General features: G+C 47.7%; 1 protein-coding gene across 1 annotated transcript in view; it reads right to left on the reverse strand.

Annotated features, from left to right (window-relative positions):
* LOC143805643 (phosphoglycerate kinase) overlaps window positions 1-11790 on the reverse strand; it is a 30252-nt gene extending 18462 nt beyond the window's left edge. Inside the window, exons 1-5 of the mRNA XM_077285171.1 lie at window positions 11636-11790; window positions 5084-5134; window positions 4501-4656; window positions 3864-4008; window positions 970-1073 (exon numbers count right to left, since the gene is read on the reverse strand). Of these exons, the coding sequence (XP_077141286.1) occupies window positions 970-1073; window positions 3864-4008; window positions 4501-4656; window positions 5084-5134; window positions 11636-11700 (521 nt within the window). The 5' untranslated portion in view covers window positions 11701-11790. The remainder of the gene's footprint in view (window positions 1-969; window positions 1074-3863; window positions 4009-4500; window positions 4657-5083; window positions 5135-11635) is intronic.
* Window positions 11791-17876: the final 6086 nt, after the last annotated feature.

Genomic DNA, 17876 nt, shown 5'->3' on the forward strand with positions numbered 1-17876 from the left:
GTCCCAAACTTATGGTACCCCAATTAAATAGTTTGTGACCAGATAATTTAACTGACAGCATTCTCTTCCGACTCACTCCACCCAAAGAATATACATTTTTTTTCCCTCTAATTTAAAAGCTCCATGATGTTGGCTCAGCGCCTGTGTTCTCTATGAGAAGAGAGGCCAGACTCTTCGGATTGTGGCTTTTCTACTGGAAGAATAATAGGACGGGCCATCGGAAAGCCAACATGTCGGATCCTTCTCACTCGATATCACTGGTCAGGGGAGTGTCAGGAGGCCCCCATACACAGACTTTTGGTCGATCTCATAGGTATCGGCAAGGTCCGCTGACTTTATGGAAGCCTTTAGATTATATCATAGGCTGAAATGGTAAATATTCGAAAAACCTGAAGAAAGCCATGAAGTTTCTCACCGCAGAGAAGGTTTTCAATTGAAATAGAAAGGGTAATATTTGGAATATTGCATCTGCCAACGAGAGCATCCAACCCATCTACAAATTGGTAAATTGAGAACTTACGCCTCCACAACCCAGACCACATTGCTCGCAGAAGTGTTATGTAAGGAAAACTTCAAAAATCCCGCAGGAGGAAAAAAAGAAAAAAAGAAAAAAAAAAAAAACACTGCACAGATCACTTGGAAAGAAAAACATTGGACCAAATAATACTGTCCCAAATGCTTTGTAGTTACAGGAGATGATCTGTGATCTCCAGGTTTGCAAGATGAAAGGCTGCTTACATTATTATCAAACAAAAGAGCATCGTGGGCGGCAAATTCCCCGAGATCAGACACATACGCACTTTGTTGTCTTGAAGCGTCAGTATGTATTCCCTACCGCCTCTCCTGCCACTAGGCAGGTTCTCAGGAGATTGCTACAGACCCAGAGGAAGGAATCAATTTACGGAGATTTTTTTCTGCAGCTGAAAACTGCACATCACCAGCACTCATATACCTGGAATCTGTCATTACCTGTGGGCTCTGTGTGCAGTCCCAAAAGCATCATTGACGTAGACATCTCCAAGCTTGGACAGAGATGCCCTGAAAGCTTCCACTTTTGCAGGATCTGCCTTAGTCTGAAAGCAAGAATGGAAGTGACTGTTCTAGTAAATGCCCAAATAAAAACTGAAAAAAATAAATAAATAATAGGTCTTTGGTCAGTGGCCATAAGTAGTGAAGAATATTCATGCCAAATTTAAGTTTTAAATTTTAACACAGATTTACAGGTTGTATTGGTGTATATTCAAACATTGAAGATTATTTATCCTCGAGAATCCAGAGCAGAAGTTTGGGCTTCTTCTGTGGGTCTAAACAGGAGATAGAGTCATTAACCCCTTTACCCCCCCCCCCCCCCACAAGAGTGGTTTGCACGTTAATGACCAGGCCAATTTTTACAATTCTGACCACTATCCCTTTAGGAGGTTTTAACTCTGAAACGCTTCAACGGATCCCAGTGGTTCTGACATTGTTTTCTCATGACATATTGTACTTCATGATAATGGTAAAATTTCTTTGATATTACCTGTGTTTATTTGTGGAAAAAAAACAACGGAAATTTGGCGAAAATTTCGCAATTTTCCAACTTTGATTCTTTATGCCCTTAAATCAGTTATGTCACACAAAGTACTTACTAAGTAACATTTCCCACATGTCTACTTTACATCAGCACAATTTTGAAACCACATTTTTTTTTTGTTAAGGAGTTATAAGGGTTAAAAGTTGACCAGCAATTTCTCATTTTTACAACACCATTTTTTTTTTTTCTTAGGGCCCACATCTCATTTGAAGTCACTTTGAGAGATCTATATGATAGTAAATACCCAAGTGTGACACCATTCTAAAACCTGCACATCTCAAGGAGCTCAAAACCACATTCAAGAAGTTTATTAACCCTTCAGGTATTTCACAGGAATTTTTGGAATGTTTAAATAAAAATGAACATTTAACTTTTTTTTCACAAAAAATTTACTTTAGCTCCAATTTATTTTATTTTACCAAGGGTAACCGGAGAAATTGGACCCCAAAAATTGTTGTCCAATTTGTCCTGAGTATGCTGATACCCCATATGTTGGGGTAAACCCCTGTTTTGGCGCACGGGAGAGCTCGGAAGGGAAGGAGCACTGTTTTACTTTTTCAACGCAGAATTGTTTGGAATTGAGATCGGACGCCATGTCGCGTTTGGAGAGCCCCTGATGTGCCTAAACAGTGGAAACTCCCCAATTCTACCTGAAACCCAAACACACCCCTAACCCTAATCCTAACCATAACCCCAACCACACCCCTAACCTGAACATGCCCCTAACCCTAATCCCAACCACACCCCTAACCCTGACACACCCCTAACCCTAATCCCAACCGTAAATGTAATCCTAACCCTAGCCCCAACCCCAACTGTAGCCCCAACCAGTTAGGGGGTTGATTTACTTTTATAGCGGGTTTTTTAGCAGATTATTATGATTGGCAGCTGTCACACAGTAAAAGACGCTTTTTATTGCAAACAATAGTTTTTGCGTCTCCACATTTTGAGAGCTAGAATTTTTCCATATTTTGGTCCACAGAGTCATGCGAGGTCTTGTTTTTTGCGGGACAACTTGACGTTTTTATTGGTACCATTTTTGGACACGTGACATTTTTTGATCGCTTTTTATTCTGATTTTTGTGAGGCAGAATGAACAAAAAACAGCTATTCATGAATCTCTTTTGGGGGGGAAGGGGGGGGCGTTTATACCATTCCACGTTTGATAAAGTGGTTTTATTCTTTGGGTCAGTACGATTACAGCGATACCTCATTTATATCATTTTTTTATGATTTGGTGCTTTTATACGATAAAATCCATTTTATATAAAAAATTATTTTTGCATCGCTTTATTCTGAGGACTATAACTTTTTATTTTTTTTCTGATGATGCTTTGTGGCAGCTCGTTTTTTTGCGGGACAAGATGACGTTTTCAGCTGTACTATGGTTACTTATATCCGTCTTTTTTATCGCGTGTTATTCCACTTTTTGTTTGGCGGTATGATAAAGCGTTTTTTGCCTTTTTTATTTTTTTACATTTTTATTATTTGTTGTGTGTCCTTTTTTGCATACGGAAGGTGAACTATTTTGTATATAATCTTGTATGCAGTATCTGATATGATGCATATAACAGTGTAAAACTTACTTTTTGGTAACATTTTCTAACATTTTGAACATTATTACATTTTGTGGTATATCTTTAAGGGGCTTTTCTCCGTGGGTGTCTCACCGTTTTTCTCTTGTACTTGTGGTACCTGCTTTGTTTTTAATGGTTATATGTATTTCAATAAAGATATTTTTTTATTATAATTTGGCCTTGTGTGAAGGTTTGTTGTTGCTTTTCATATGGTTTTTCTTCACGGCCTTATAGGGGATATAATTAGGTGTTACTTAAACAAAATGTAGAATTTTACTTTACAAGCTGCTAGTTAGACTGGATGCATTACATTAGTCCTATTGCTCCTCAGATGTAATAGAATATTAGCTAATCAGAAAATAAGACCATCTGGGTCTCCACGTATCGTGCTCTACCAGTTCACATACTGGTTCTCCCATTTCAGCCAGTAAAGGTCACAGGAGTATAGGTCAGCATTCATCCAGCCGTACAGTAGGGGGAAATACTCAAGGACAGTATGTTACACCGGGTCAGCCGTCTTAAAAATAGAAAATGTCTAAGAGACTCTTTACGTGACCTTCAGTAAAATGTCATGAGGTCGTGAGCCCGGCAGATAGGATCAGGTTTAATCATCTCCGCACCCCACATTCAGTATAGAGAGCAGACTAATGCCTGCGGCTGTTCTCGCAGGTTGGTGCAGAACGATCGGCTAGAAGCAGTCTACAGTTTCTCACCTTGTTCCCTGCAGCGTCTTTGCCCTTTCCCTCTTCCTCAACATGGAACCTCAAGTTTTCCAGAAGAAGCACAGTCCCAGGGGCCGGATCAGCACACGCAGCCTCCACTTCTGCTCCCACACAGTCTTTCAGGAACACCACATCTCTGTACAATGAATGTATGATACAACAAGTAATAAACTAGAGGATTCTGCTGAAAAGTATCGGAATGGATTGGAGCTTGAGGATGTGCAGCTCAGCTTAATCCACTCTCATTGGGACCAGTGATAGCTGAGCACTGCTATATGGTGGCTTTGGGCATGTAACACCGCGATGGCACCGCTGTGCTGGTAAATCACAAGTGATAGCGACAACAGTAGCCAAAAGACGTGCGGGATGTCAAAAGCATTCACCATCATTAGCGCTGCCAAAATTGCCAGGTAGCCCTAGTCCAAATGTGCACCCGGACTGATGCGAAAATAATGGCCAAACCTGCTACTATATGTAAAATACAATCACCTAGATCTAGAGTCCGTGATCGCTTTTGATAGTAAGGTCACTTGTACATATATGGAGGAGTGAAAATAGGCAGAAAACAAAAAAAAAGGCGCTTTATTAAAGGACTGAGTGCTGGAAAATACATGGAACAAGCCATTACCTCTTCATAAGAGACTTCAGTTCCACAGCTACTGGTGCCAGGGAGTACTTGTCAGGCATGGGGACGCCATCCGGCCGGCCAAGGTGGCTCATGAGGACGACGGATTTAGCACCATGGTCCAAGCAGTGCTGGATACTGGGGACAGCGGCCTTAATCCTGGAGATCAGGGACACACAGCAGTTTAGAAAGCCAGAAAAATGTCCAACATCAGCTACTACAATACTTAAATCAACAATGAAGGATTTCCAATTAGGCAGAAATGGTAATAAACAAGACGGACACGAAAGTATTCTGTGCCGAACAGATCGCCCAGAGCCAGAGGAGGTCAGTTATGGCAGGTCTGCAGAATAAGGAATAGGTCCGTTCAAAGAAAGTCTTCATGTTCTTAGTCATGATATAGGGAGAGACCGCCATTATGCCGGCTACAAGTGCATTCCGGAGATTCAGGAGAACACAAGTGGAGGGGGGCTTTATCTCTTATAGAATTAAAGGAAGTCTGGAGAAACATGGGCTTGTACTTTATAACGTTTCCACTGAACGCACAAGGAAGAAAGAAGGTCTGAGCTGCTGGAGCATCACTTACCTTTGGTTGTTAGTAATCTGGTTATTTTTCATTGGAACATTGAAGTCAACCCTAGAGGAAGAAAATGAAAAATAAATTAATAGCACAGACCAGGTACAGTATATATACTTTACAACCATGTGCATCCTATTTTACATCAGTCTTAAAAGGCACCTGACAGCCATATACGCTACAGGGGGAACTGGACTGACGCATTTCAAACACATTTGCTGCAGCTCTCACAGCTCTGCTGCATTACTGCCCGGTCTGCTGGTGAGATGGACGCTGAGAGGAACCTGCAGAGGTGTCAGGTACAATCACACACAGCTCTGATGCAGCTTAAGGCCGGACAGCCCCTTAAAAATACGTTATGGAAACAGATTAGTCCTGAACAGCTCATTTATTTATAAGAAAACTGTGGATGTCTCTGGAAAAAGACATTGTATGGCAGATATCAAAGTATCATTTTTATCCATCTTCCTATGACCTGCAGCCCCATGTAGACGGCTTAGGAGGGGTGATCCTACTGACAGATTCCTAAAGGGCCACTGTCACCCCCCTCCAGCCATTATAAACTAAAAGAGCCACCTTGTGCAGCAGTAATGCTGCAGTCTAACAAGGTGGCTCTTTTAGTTTTTGATTCCGTTATTCCCTCAATAAAGCGTTTTAAAATTTGCCCTAACTACCTGTCTGCAGACCTGGAGGCGGTCCGAAGCCTCCTCTGTGAATCTCCCAACTGCCGTCACTCTTCTCTTCAGGGGCGATGGTCGCCGCCCCCTTCGCGCTGTTTCTTCTTAAATCCGGCGCCTGCGCTGTGCGTGCCTGCCTGGGGCAGGCGCAGTCTTCATTGTCCATCATAGGTCAGATGCCGGGTGCCTGACTGCGCCTGTGCGGGCAGTGCGGCCACCCTGTTGCTGAATCCCCGCCCCGCACTGTGTTATTCATTATGCACAGTGCGGGGCTGGGGTTCCTGGGCATGAGAAACTGCGCTGTTCAGATGCTCCCCCTGCTCCCCCGCCTTCCAGCGTTGTTATTTGCGGCTGCTTCATTCCAAACGCTGGCAAGGAAACCTGTATATTACGGCAACGCTGGAAGACAGGGGACCGTCTGAACAGCGCAGTGCGCATGCCCAGGAACCCCAGCCCCGCACTGTGCATAATGAATAACAGTGCGGGGCGGGGATTCAGCAACAGGGTGGCCGCACTGCCCGCACAGGCGCAGTCAGGCACCCTGCATCTGACCTATGACGGACAATGAAGACTGCGCCTGTCCCAGGCAGGCACGCACAGCGCAGGCGCTGGATTTAAGAAGAAACAGCGCGAAGGGGGCGGCGACCACATCCCCAGAAGAGATGAGTGACGGCCGTTGGGAGATTCACAGAGGAGGCTTCGGACCGCCTCCAGGTCTACAGACAGGTAGTTAGAGCAAATTTTAAACCGCTTTATTGAGGGAATAACGGAATCAAAAACTAAAAGAGCCACCTTGTTAGACTGCAGCATTACTGCTGCACAAGGTGGCTCTTTTAGTTTATAATGGCTGGAGGGGGGTGACAGTGGCCCTTTAAATCCACCCTCTTCCCACATTCTGTGAACGTCAAGAGAAAGATCCATAAAACACAAACCCCCTCAACATGTATAAATTCTGGCTTAGGGTAGGGTGTTATACTTGCCCAGGCTTGTGAAAGATTAAAGAGTTAATTACCGTACAACAAACTGCGCACTGACTCAGCTCCTAGAACGGAAGTTGGCCCTTTTTGACAAAGTTACAGCAAGAAACAAAAAAAAAAAAAGGGGGGGGGGGGGGTTCGATTACTAGGTTACCTTGGAACAAAACCCATCCTGTGCCTTTTGCATACAGAATAAGCCACTACAACACCGGTAACCAGGCGCGTGTCGAGCACCCGGGGCACGCTCCTTCCAGGTGACTGATCCTTACTACTTACATTGGCCATTTGCCCAAGACGAGCCCGAACAGACAGATGCCCTGCAGAAACAGAGTCTGTCACATACAGTGTTGCCTGCGGTCAATAGTTTAGGGACAGCAGGAAGAAGTTTGGTTTTGTTTTGGTTTTTTAAACTTGTCCTGTATAGAAAAGAAAAACTCCTTTCTGAGTGGGGGGGCGGATAAGGGAGGGGGTGGAGAAGCCCCACTGATAACAGTTACCAGGATAACAAAATCCCCAGGCTTCTCCTGCCCATTAACCAGTAGAGCAGTGTTTCTCAACTCCAGCCCTCAAGACCCCACAGCAGGTCATGTTTTCGGGATTTCCTTAGTATTGCATAGGCGATGGAATTAATGCTTGAGCAGGTGATGAAATCATCACCTATGTAATACTAAGGAAATCCTGAAAACGTGACCTGTTGGTGGCTCTTGAGGACTGGAGTTGAGAAACACTGCAGTAAAGTATGAGTAGGTCATGGATGATGTGTGGTGCTCTTTTTTACCACATATACGAGGACATTAACCTGTAACAGCAAGTTCGATCCAGAACATGGATGTCTTTATTTTATTTTTTATTTTTTTTTACCGGGGTGCAAAAAGAAAGGACATATGAAAAGGGAAATAGATTGGAACAGGTCTGTGATCTATCTGCAAAAATAACAGCTAGCACACCTACCGAAAAAAAAAATTGTATATATGATGAAGCCTAATGTTTTCTTTATTGAAGAGACACATCAAGGAAAATGCCAGGTAGCAAAGTCCTACAAGATCCCAGGTAATCTGCCCTCATTGTTCAGCACAAGATTTGATGGCGGCGGTGCAAATCAACCAAAAAACGTGGGTGATTTTTTTTTCTAAATACGCTTGTGTAAACCTACCATTAAGATAATAGAGGATGTTTTGGAAGAATGTTTCCCCCGAGGCCTTATTCACATGTCAATACATTATTATTAGTACTTGTAAGACAGAACCAAGAGTGGACACGAAAAAGAAAACCAATAATTGAAAGATTCATAGTAGTGATGAGCGCGTGCTCAGTTAGGGTGTTATCTGAGTATGCTTGTGTCCTAATCTAGTATCTAGCGTGCTTGAAAACAAAATGCTTGAGTCCCCGCCACTGCATGTTTGGTGGCCGTTCAACAGCCGCAACACATGCAGGGATTATCTGTTGGACAATTCTTGCATGGGTTGTGGCTGCTGAATGGCCACGAGACGAGACATGCTGCCGCAGGGACTTGAACATATTTTTCGAGCATGCCAAAAATACTAGATTAGGACACGAGCATGCTCGCTTAGCACCAATTCCAACCAGTCATGTGCTTTGGCTTATAAATACTGATTGATAATAAGGGCTCATTCACACATCAGCTATTCACGTAACAGTATTATCCATGTTTTTCACAGATGGCACTAACACCTATGACAGCCTATGGGGCTGTTCACATGTCCATGATTATCTGTGCAAAAATCACACACATAAGAATCATTGATCTGTGTGTCAGATCAAACACGGGAATTAAAGTCTATTGGTCCTTTAAAAAATATATTTATTTATTTTGGACAGCACTCAGATGCCGTATGTTTTTCACAGGCTGAAAGAAGGTGGAGAAACTTTCTCATCATTGAAGCACAAAGAAAAAAAAAGGGGGGGGTTCCTGTTTTAGGTGCAGCATTCCATGGGTTAACCAGGCCTCAGATGCCCCTCCTGTCGCCTGCACTGCGCTATTTTAGTCTTCGCAGCCAGTTCTCGTGCCCTTCTTGATGCTACTATACATCTGTGGGGTCGGGTTCACCTGTTTGACTATGGGAATAAAGATGATGCCTTCACTCATCATCAGTCCCTGGTATTTACCATTTGAATATAAATTCTATGGGATCCAACTGAGGACCCCACTATTACACCCTAGAGACTGATAATGGTCTCATAGGAAAGCAACTGGGAGGCCAGAACCCAACCCAGGCCCAGTTCCTGAATATCCAACTGACGCACGGAAACTAAGCAGTTAGTGATGCTGGCAGAAACCTCACAGATATTTGTCTGAAGCAGAACCTAATTGGGGCCTTCACACAGATTATTGATTTCCCCGCTGGCTTTCTACACGGATGCAGCAATGCCGGTAACAATGAGGTCCCAGGAGATGGTTTCACGTCTCCAACAACCTTCATTTTGCCCTTCACAGGATGATGACTCACAAGGACGGCAGAGAACAATGATGCTGCCTTCCTCCATGTGTGATGGGCCACACTAAGACACCACTATGGACGGCCAGCATCAGCCCTGAGCAGGACCACAAACCTCCATCATACGGAGCAGGAGGTACCTGAAGAGCAGGGCGGACGTCCCGAGCCTGGAAGATGTACTGGAGTTCTACCACGCCAACGTAATAATTCACATTATCTATTTCCTTCTTTGGGTACAAGTAACTGGACAAAAGGATTTTGAAACCCCAAATGATGACAGACGACAAAAGTGGTAGAGTGGAAATCATTGGTGGGGTCATACACCCAAGTGACCCCCCGACACGGATGCCCTCACCTCTTCCATAGCTCTTTGGACTATTTGCACTTTGAACATTGGCAGGACTAATCCACCCATGGGTCCAAGCATGGACTGGATGCAGGTCTCCTGACCCAAACTTGGCAGCCTCATATATGGCCATGATGCTGTTGAATTCTTGCCAGGAAGATCCACAGCTGGACTGTGCACCACAGCACATGCCCGGACCGCGAACCGCAGGTCAAACAATCTATACATACTCAAATTTAACTGAAACCACAAAGTAACATAGCAGGCCTACCCATGCCACGCAGGCCTACACACACCAGATCCACCCACGCCAGGCAGCAGGCACACCTACCCACACCAGATCTACCCACGCCAGGCAGCGGGCACACCTACCCACACCAGATCTACCCGCGCCAGGCAGCGGGCCTACCCACAGCAGATCTACCCACGCCAGGCAGCGGGCCTACCCACAGCAGATCTACCCACGCCAGGCAGCGGGCCTACCCACAGCAGATCTACCCACGGCAGGCAGCAGGCACACCTACCCACAGCAGATCTACCCACGGCAGGCAGCAGGCACACCTACCCACACCAGATCCACCCACGCCAGGCAGCAGGCCTACCCACAGCAGATCTACCCACGGCAGGCAGCAGGCACACCTACCCACACCAGATCCACCCACGCCAGGCAGCAGGCACGCAGCAGGCACACCTACCCACACCAGATCCACCCACGCCAGGCAGCAGGCACACCTACCCACACCAGATCTACCCACGCCAGGCAGTGGGCACACCTACCCACACCAGATCTACCCACGCCAGGCAGCGGGCCTACCCACAGCAGATCTACCCACGCCAGGCAGCGGGCCTACCCACAGCAGATCTACCCACGGCAGGCAGCAGGCACACCTACCCACACCAGATCCACCCACGCCAGGCAGCAGGCACACCTACCCACACCAGATCTACCCACGCCAGGCAGCGGGCCTACCCACAGCAGATCTACCCACGCCAGGCAGCTGGCCTACCCACAGCAGATCTACCCACGCCAGGCAGCGGGCCTACCCACAGCAGATCTACCCACGCCAGGCAGCGGGCCTACCCACAGCAGATCTACCCACAGCAGGCAGCAGGCACACCTACCCAAACCAGATCCACCCATGCCAGGCAGCAGGCCTACCCACAGCAGATCTACCCACGGCAGGCAGCAGGCACACCTACCCACACCAGATCCACCCACGCCAGGCAGCAGGCACGCAGCAGGCACACCTACCCACACCAGATCCACCCACGCCAGGCAGCAGGCACACCTACCCACACCAGGCAGCGGGCACACCTACCCACACCAGATCTACCCACGCCAGGCAGCAGGCACACCTACCCACAGCAGATCGGCCTACCCACAGCAGATCTACCCACGCAGGCAGCAGGCACACCTACCCACACCAGATCTACCCACGCCAGGCAGCGGGCACACCTACCAACACCAGATCTACCCACGCCAGGCAGCGGGCACACCTACTAACACCAGATCTACCCACGCCAGGCAGCGGGCACATCTACCCACACCAGATCTACCCATGCCTGGCAGCAGGCAGACAGCAGGCCTACCTACACCAGGCAGCGGGTACACCTACCCACATCGGGCACACCTACTCACACCAGATCTACCTATGCCGGGCAGCGGGCACACGATTTGCTGGTTAGTTGGTCCTAATACGGCTGCCTGTTTTCTGCTTATTAAGCAGCAGAAATAACTGCAGATGTGAACAGAACCTATAGCAGATGACAGACACACTGTGGAGCAGCCAGGCCTGATTGTGAAAGCACAATGAATCATGAGGACGTGCTGAGCACATGTGGGGGCTGCACACCCTGTCCCCTCCTCTACTGCCAACATGTACCAAGTGCTGCCCCAGAAGGGGCGCAGGGTTCCCCCCCAGGCCAGAAACCTCCACAATGAGGCACTTATGGCCAGGTCCTTACAATAAGTAGACAGATGTAAGTCTCCTCCGGGCGCAGGTGTGGGCGCCGGGGCCTCATATCAGGGATGGATGTCACACCCACAGCAGCAGTGCCGGTATCCCTCAGCCATCGCACCGCCACAGGCCGCACCGCCAGCTCACCTCATCACCACCCGCTTGCCCTTCACATCCACCTTATCCAGGGTGAGCTTGGTAGACAGAGACATGGCTGTAGCAGGACCGGTCAGCTAGCAAATGGCACCGGGGAGAGCTCAGAGCAGGTCACCTTAGCACAGCGCAGGCTCCGCCCCTGTTAATATCTCATTGGTTCACAATGGAGGCCGGACAGACTCAGCGCTGCCCCATTGGACGAGATGCTTGTCAGCTATCACAGTGGACGCGCCCCCTGTGCGCCGCTACAGGGGCGGGGCCAGAGGAGAGTGACAGCTGGGAGGAGTCAGTGCGGAGGGAGCTGGCGCCATGAGCGCATCTGGTCTGTCACGTCGGATTACATAACCGCACAGAAGACGCTAGAAGTGAGAGCTGCAGCCATGGCTTCATGTCTGAAGCGGAAAGAAAATGTCAGATGCACTGTGTACACATGTTGCCAAGAATTGTTTGCCATAAAGGCTTGGTTCACACACGTCTGAGTGGACACAGCTTTGGGATCAGATTTTTCTCTCTTCTGATTGGTAGCAAAATCTTATCCCCGATCTCATGTGAAAAATGTAGGTTTTCATCCAGTTTCAATTCAGTCTGATTATTTTGTCATTATAAGGCTGCCGTCACAAATATCAGTATTTGCTCAGTATTTTACCTCAGTATTTGTAAGCCAAAACCCGGAGTGGGTGATAAATGCAGAAGTGGTGCATATGTTTCTATTATACTTTACCTCTAATTGTTCCACTCCTGGTTTTGGCTTACAAATACTGATGTAAAATACTGACCAAATACTGCTAGGGTACGTGTCCACAATCAGGATGGCCGGCGGTTTCGTCGGAGCGGCAAACCTGCTCTGCTCTAAGCCCCGCCCCCTTCTGTGACGCAATGTTGCCGGATGTGTTCATTGCACATATCCGGCATCATCGCACCCCACACATAGCGCCCTGTGTTATTCCTTACGGCGGCGCAGCGTCGCCGCAAGGAACACGGACATGCTGCGATCTTAAAAGACGAGCAGCATGTCCGGAGTCGCAGGGCCGACGGATGCGTGTTACCACGCATAGTGGAGACGGGATTTGATAAAATCCCCTCCACTATGCTGTAACATTTGGATGCTGCGTGTTTGACGCTGCGGCTCTGCACAGCATCAAACGCGCAGCGTTTCCTGCACGTGGACACATACCCCTAGTGTGACCGTAGCCTAAATGTGTAGATTGCGCTGCTCTGGGGCGGCTGAGTTATTCATCTATGGCCATTTATCTGCAGGATGTGTCAGCCATGGCCTGTCCATCCCGCTGTGCCTGCTGCAGAGCTCAGGGAACACTGGTGTAAGCAGAGTCTGATGGGCCCAGAGCAAAATTTGGGCCAGTGCCCCCCACTACATGTTGGTCACATGGATTAGACCTTGTGGCATCCTAAATCCTATACGGACATGTGTTGCATCCCCCATAATGTAATAATGCCCCCCACCCTGCACTGATGTCACCCATCCTGGGCCCCTTACTGGTATAATGTCCTTCATCTTGGGCCCCTTCTGGTGATGATTTTCCTCATCCTGGGTCCCTTCCTGCTATAATGTCCCCTCATCCAGAGCCCCTTCCTGTAATAATGTCCCCCATCCTGGTTTAATGAATCCATCCTGGCTCCTTACAGTAATATATGTCCCCCATACTCGACCCCTTCCTGTAATAAAATCTCCATCTTCTGTCGCTGTTCTCTAAGGGTATGGCTCCACGGTACGGTTTGCCGGCGGGATCGCCGCAGCGGCAAAGCCGCTCGGCGCTAAGCCCCGCCCCCTTTCTGGGACGCGATGGTGCCGGATGTGTACAGTACACATCCGGGATCATCGCACCCCTCGCCATAGGGCCCTGTGATATTACTTGCGGGGACGCTGCGTCCCCGCAAGGTGTACGGACATGCTGCGATCTGAAAAGACGCGCAGCATGTCCGTAGTCGCAGGCCCGCCGCGTGCGGGTTTCCACGCACAGTGGAGACGGGATTTCATAAAATCCCCTCCACTATGCTGGAACATCTGGACGCTGCTTGTTTGACGCTGCAGCGTCAAACAAGCAGCGTTTACTTACCGTGGAAACATACCCTAACACATTTTAAAAAATAAAATACAATTTTTCTCACCTTCCCTGACTCCCACGATGCAAAGCGTCCTCTTCTGTAGGCAGCGCAGAGGCCAGCCGCAGACTTTGGCTTGCATGCTAAGGGCAACGTGTGACGTCACTGCTCTGCACCATCTGTGATTGGCATGCCAACATCAGCTGCAGGCCTCTGATTGGCCAGCGGTGTGTATTGCGGTGCAGGGACCTGGAGGTCTCTGCGCCGTAATACATTTAAGCTGAATGTGTGTCCTCGGATACACATCAAGCTGAAATAGGCACCGACGTCGTTGGGGCCCCCATCTCACACGGGATCAATCGCGATCACACCCTCTGCGTCTGCAATGGTTACGCCCCCATCAGGGAACACACTGCTGCTCACCGTCCACCTTCTCCAGGCTCTTCACTATAGGCCAGAACTTCCGGCTGCATCAAAGCTTTAGAGGTCACTACATGCTGTCAGGTCATGGACCTTGTGACATCACGATGTGCGCTGTGACCTTTTGGCACTCAGTGACCTCTGAGGCCTGGCCATGGTCAGAAGACCTGGCCTGTAGTGAAGATGTCGAAGAAAAAAGGCATCTGACTGTGTAAAGGACCGGACGGCGGGAACAGAGGTGTCAGGAGAGGTAAGAGATGAGAAATTGGTAAATTAAAAACCCCTAAATACTCACCTTTCCTGCCACACTGCTGCCCAGTCGTCTTCTTTTCGAATTCAAGCAGCACATCCCTGGCCCCTTCACTATAGGCCACGGTTTCTGGACACGTCCATACCCAGATCACTTGGACTGTGTGTGAGTGGGGAAGCGGAGACAGCAGAAGGACACAGGGCAGCCTGGGAGGAGCAGAGGAAGTCCGCTCAGGACGCACAGTGCAGAGCCTGGAGTAACAGGACAGAGGAGCACGGAGGTAAATCACCCGCACTCACCACTCTCCATCCTCTGGCTCCAGTGAGCGCTTCTCTCCTCTGCTGTCCACCTTCTCCACATCTACAGCCTGTCCTCTCAACACAGGACCTATTATGCCAGAAGTGAACAGTACAGCTTCTGACATAACATGTCCTGTGATAGGGAGTAAGCGGAGCAGCTCAGTGGATAGCACTGGGCTATAATAAAATGGCGGCGAGCCACACCTACAGCTGTGAAATGTGCAACCCACAGAGGCGTGCCCAGCTCACTGCTAATGCGGCTGCCATGTTAGAGATAGGGTCAGCGGCCGTCTGTTATCTCCTATGACCATGGGGTGCCGTATTATGACACTCATAGTGTCGTGCTGCTACTGTGAAAACAAGATGTCAGCCCCCAGTGCCTTCTTTAAACTCATATAACACACAAAATGTTTCACATGCATTCAAAACTTGGTTATAACAGCAGGTTATGCTACATTGCATTGATTTATTAATGATCTACAAACATGGTACCTTCCCTTTAACTTCCTCTGGTAGGATCTCCACAGTAAGGGTACTGTCACACAGTGGCACTTTGGTCGTTACGACGGCACGATCTGTGACGTTGCAGCGTCGTATGATTATCGTTCCAGCGTCGTAGACTGCGGTCACACGTTGCAATACACGGTGCTGGAGCGATAATTTCATGACGTATTTGCGATGTAGAAGCCGTTGGTTACTGTGCGCACATCGTATACAACCTGTGTCACACGATGCAATCATGCCGCCACAGCGGGACACTTGACGACGAAAGAAAGTTCCACACGATCTGCTACGACGTACGATTCTCAGCGGGGATCCGGATCGCAGTAGCGTGTCAGACACTGCGATATCGTATGGATATCGCTGGAACGTCACGGATCGTGCCGTCGTAGCGACCAAAGTGCCACTGTGTGACAGCACCCTTAGTGTCATCCAGTTATCCAGACCTCTAGTGAGCCACAAGCCATATGCAGCCTAAAAATGATCTGGAGCGCTGCAACAAGTCAGTCGGCATGTCATTTTACTTCATTGTGCCACCTGTGCAAGAGAGTAGACTGCAAGGAAGAAGAGTTAGGCCGGCGTCACACTAGCGAGTTTTACGGACGTAAGAGCGCAGAAAATACGTCCGTAAAACTCGCCAAACAAACGGCACAATTATTCTCAATGGGGCTGCTCCTATCAGCCGTATATTACGGTTCAGTATTATACGGCTTTCTACGGCCGTACAAAATCGCAGCATGCTGCGTTTGTCAGCGTATTGCGCAAATAATACGCCAATGAAGGTCTATGGGGGCAAGAAAAATACGGATTACACACGGACCAGCAGTGTGACTTGCGAGAAATACGCAGCGGTGTTAGTGAAAAGTCGGTAATTAAATTGCCGGCTTTTCATTTCTCCTTCCCCAACACGACAGGATATGAGACATGGTTTACATACAGTAAACCATCTCATATCCCCTCTTTTTTGCATGTTCCATACTACTAATGTTAGTAGTGTGTATGTGCAAAATGTGGGCGCTGTAGCTGCTAAAATAAAGGATTAAATGACGGAAAAAATTGGCGTGGGCTCCCGCGCAATTTTCTCCGCCAGAATGGTAAAGCCAGTGACTGACGGCAGATATTAATAGCCTAGAGAGGGTCCATGGTTATTGCCCCCCCCGTGGCTAAAAACATCTGCCCCCAGCCACCCCAGAAAAGGCACATCTGGAAGATGCGCCTATTCTGGCACTTGGCCACTCTCTTCCCACTCCCGTGTAGCGGTGGGATATGGGGTAATGAAGGGTTAATGCCACCTTGCTATTGTAAGGTGACATTAAGCCAGATTAATAATGGAGAGGCGTCAATTATGACACCTATCCATTATTAATCCAATTGTCTGAAAGGGTTAAAAAACACACACACACACACACACACACGTTATTAAAAAGTATTTTAATGAAATAAACAAACAGGTTGTTTTAGTATTTTATTGCTCTCTCAATCCATCCGGAACACCCTCGCTTGGCAAAATAATAAACCAACAATATACATACCTTCAGATGGTCTGTCACGTCCCACGAGGTAATCCATCTGAAGGGGTTAACTAATATTACAGGCACGAGCTGCGCTAAAGCACTCGCTCGTGTCTGTAATCCCGGGGTGATGAAAGGAAAACTGGGAGATCTGTACTTACATTGAGTTTCGGTGAGGCGCCCTCTGGTGGATGTTCTCATGAACTGGAGCCTTGGAAAAGTTCCCACGCTCGAGTTCATATGAGTTCATCCACCAGAGGGCGCCTCACCGCAACTCAATGTAAGTACAGATCTCCCAGCTTTCCTTTCATCACCCGGGGATTACAGACACGAGCGAGTGCTTTAGTGCAGCTCCTGCCTGTAAATTGAGTTAACCCCTTCAGATGGATTACCTCGTGGGACGTGATAGACCATCTGAAGGTATGTATATTGTTGGTTTATTATTTTGCCAAGCGAGGGTGTTCCGGATGGATTGAGAGAGCAATAAAATACTAAAACAACCTGTTTGTTTATTTCATTAAAATACTTTTTAATAACGTGTGCGTGTGTTTTTTAACCCTTTCAGACAATTGGATTAATAATGGATAGGTGTCATAATTGACGCCTCTCCATTATTAATCTGGCTTAATGTCACCTTACAATAGCAAGGTGGCATTAACCCTTCATTACCCCATATCCCACCGCTACACGGGAGTGGGAAGAGAGTGGCCAAGTGCCAGAATAGGCGCATCTTCCAGATGTGCCTTTTCTGGGGTGGCTGGGGGCAGATGTTTTTAGCCACGGGGGGGGCCAATAACCATGGACCCTCTCCTGGCTATTAATATCTGCTGTCAGTCACTGGCTTTACCATTCTGGCGGAGAAAATTGCGCGGGAGCCCACGCCAATTTTTTCCGCCATTTAACCCTTTATTTTAGCAGCTACAGCGCCCAAATTTTGCACATACACACTACTAACATTAGTAGTGTGGAATATGCAAAAAAAAAAGGGGATATGAGATGGTTTACTGTATGTAAACCATGTCTCATATCATGTCGGGTTTGTGCAGGAGAAATGAAAAGCCGGCAATTGAATTACCGGCTGTTCACAGATATCGCGCTGAATGAAATCTAAATACAGAATATATATATATGTGTCTCAATGACATATATATATATATATATATATATATATATATACTGTATATATGTTT

The sequence above is a fragment of the Ranitomeya variabilis genome, chromosome 2 (genome assembly GCF_051348905.1).
Source record: "Ranitomeya variabilis isolate aRanVar5 chromosome 2, aRanVar5.hap1, whole genome shotgun sequence".
Classification (NCBI taxonomy): Eukaryota; Metazoa; Chordata; class Amphibia; order Anura; family Dendrobatidae; genus Ranitomeya; species Ranitomeya variabilis.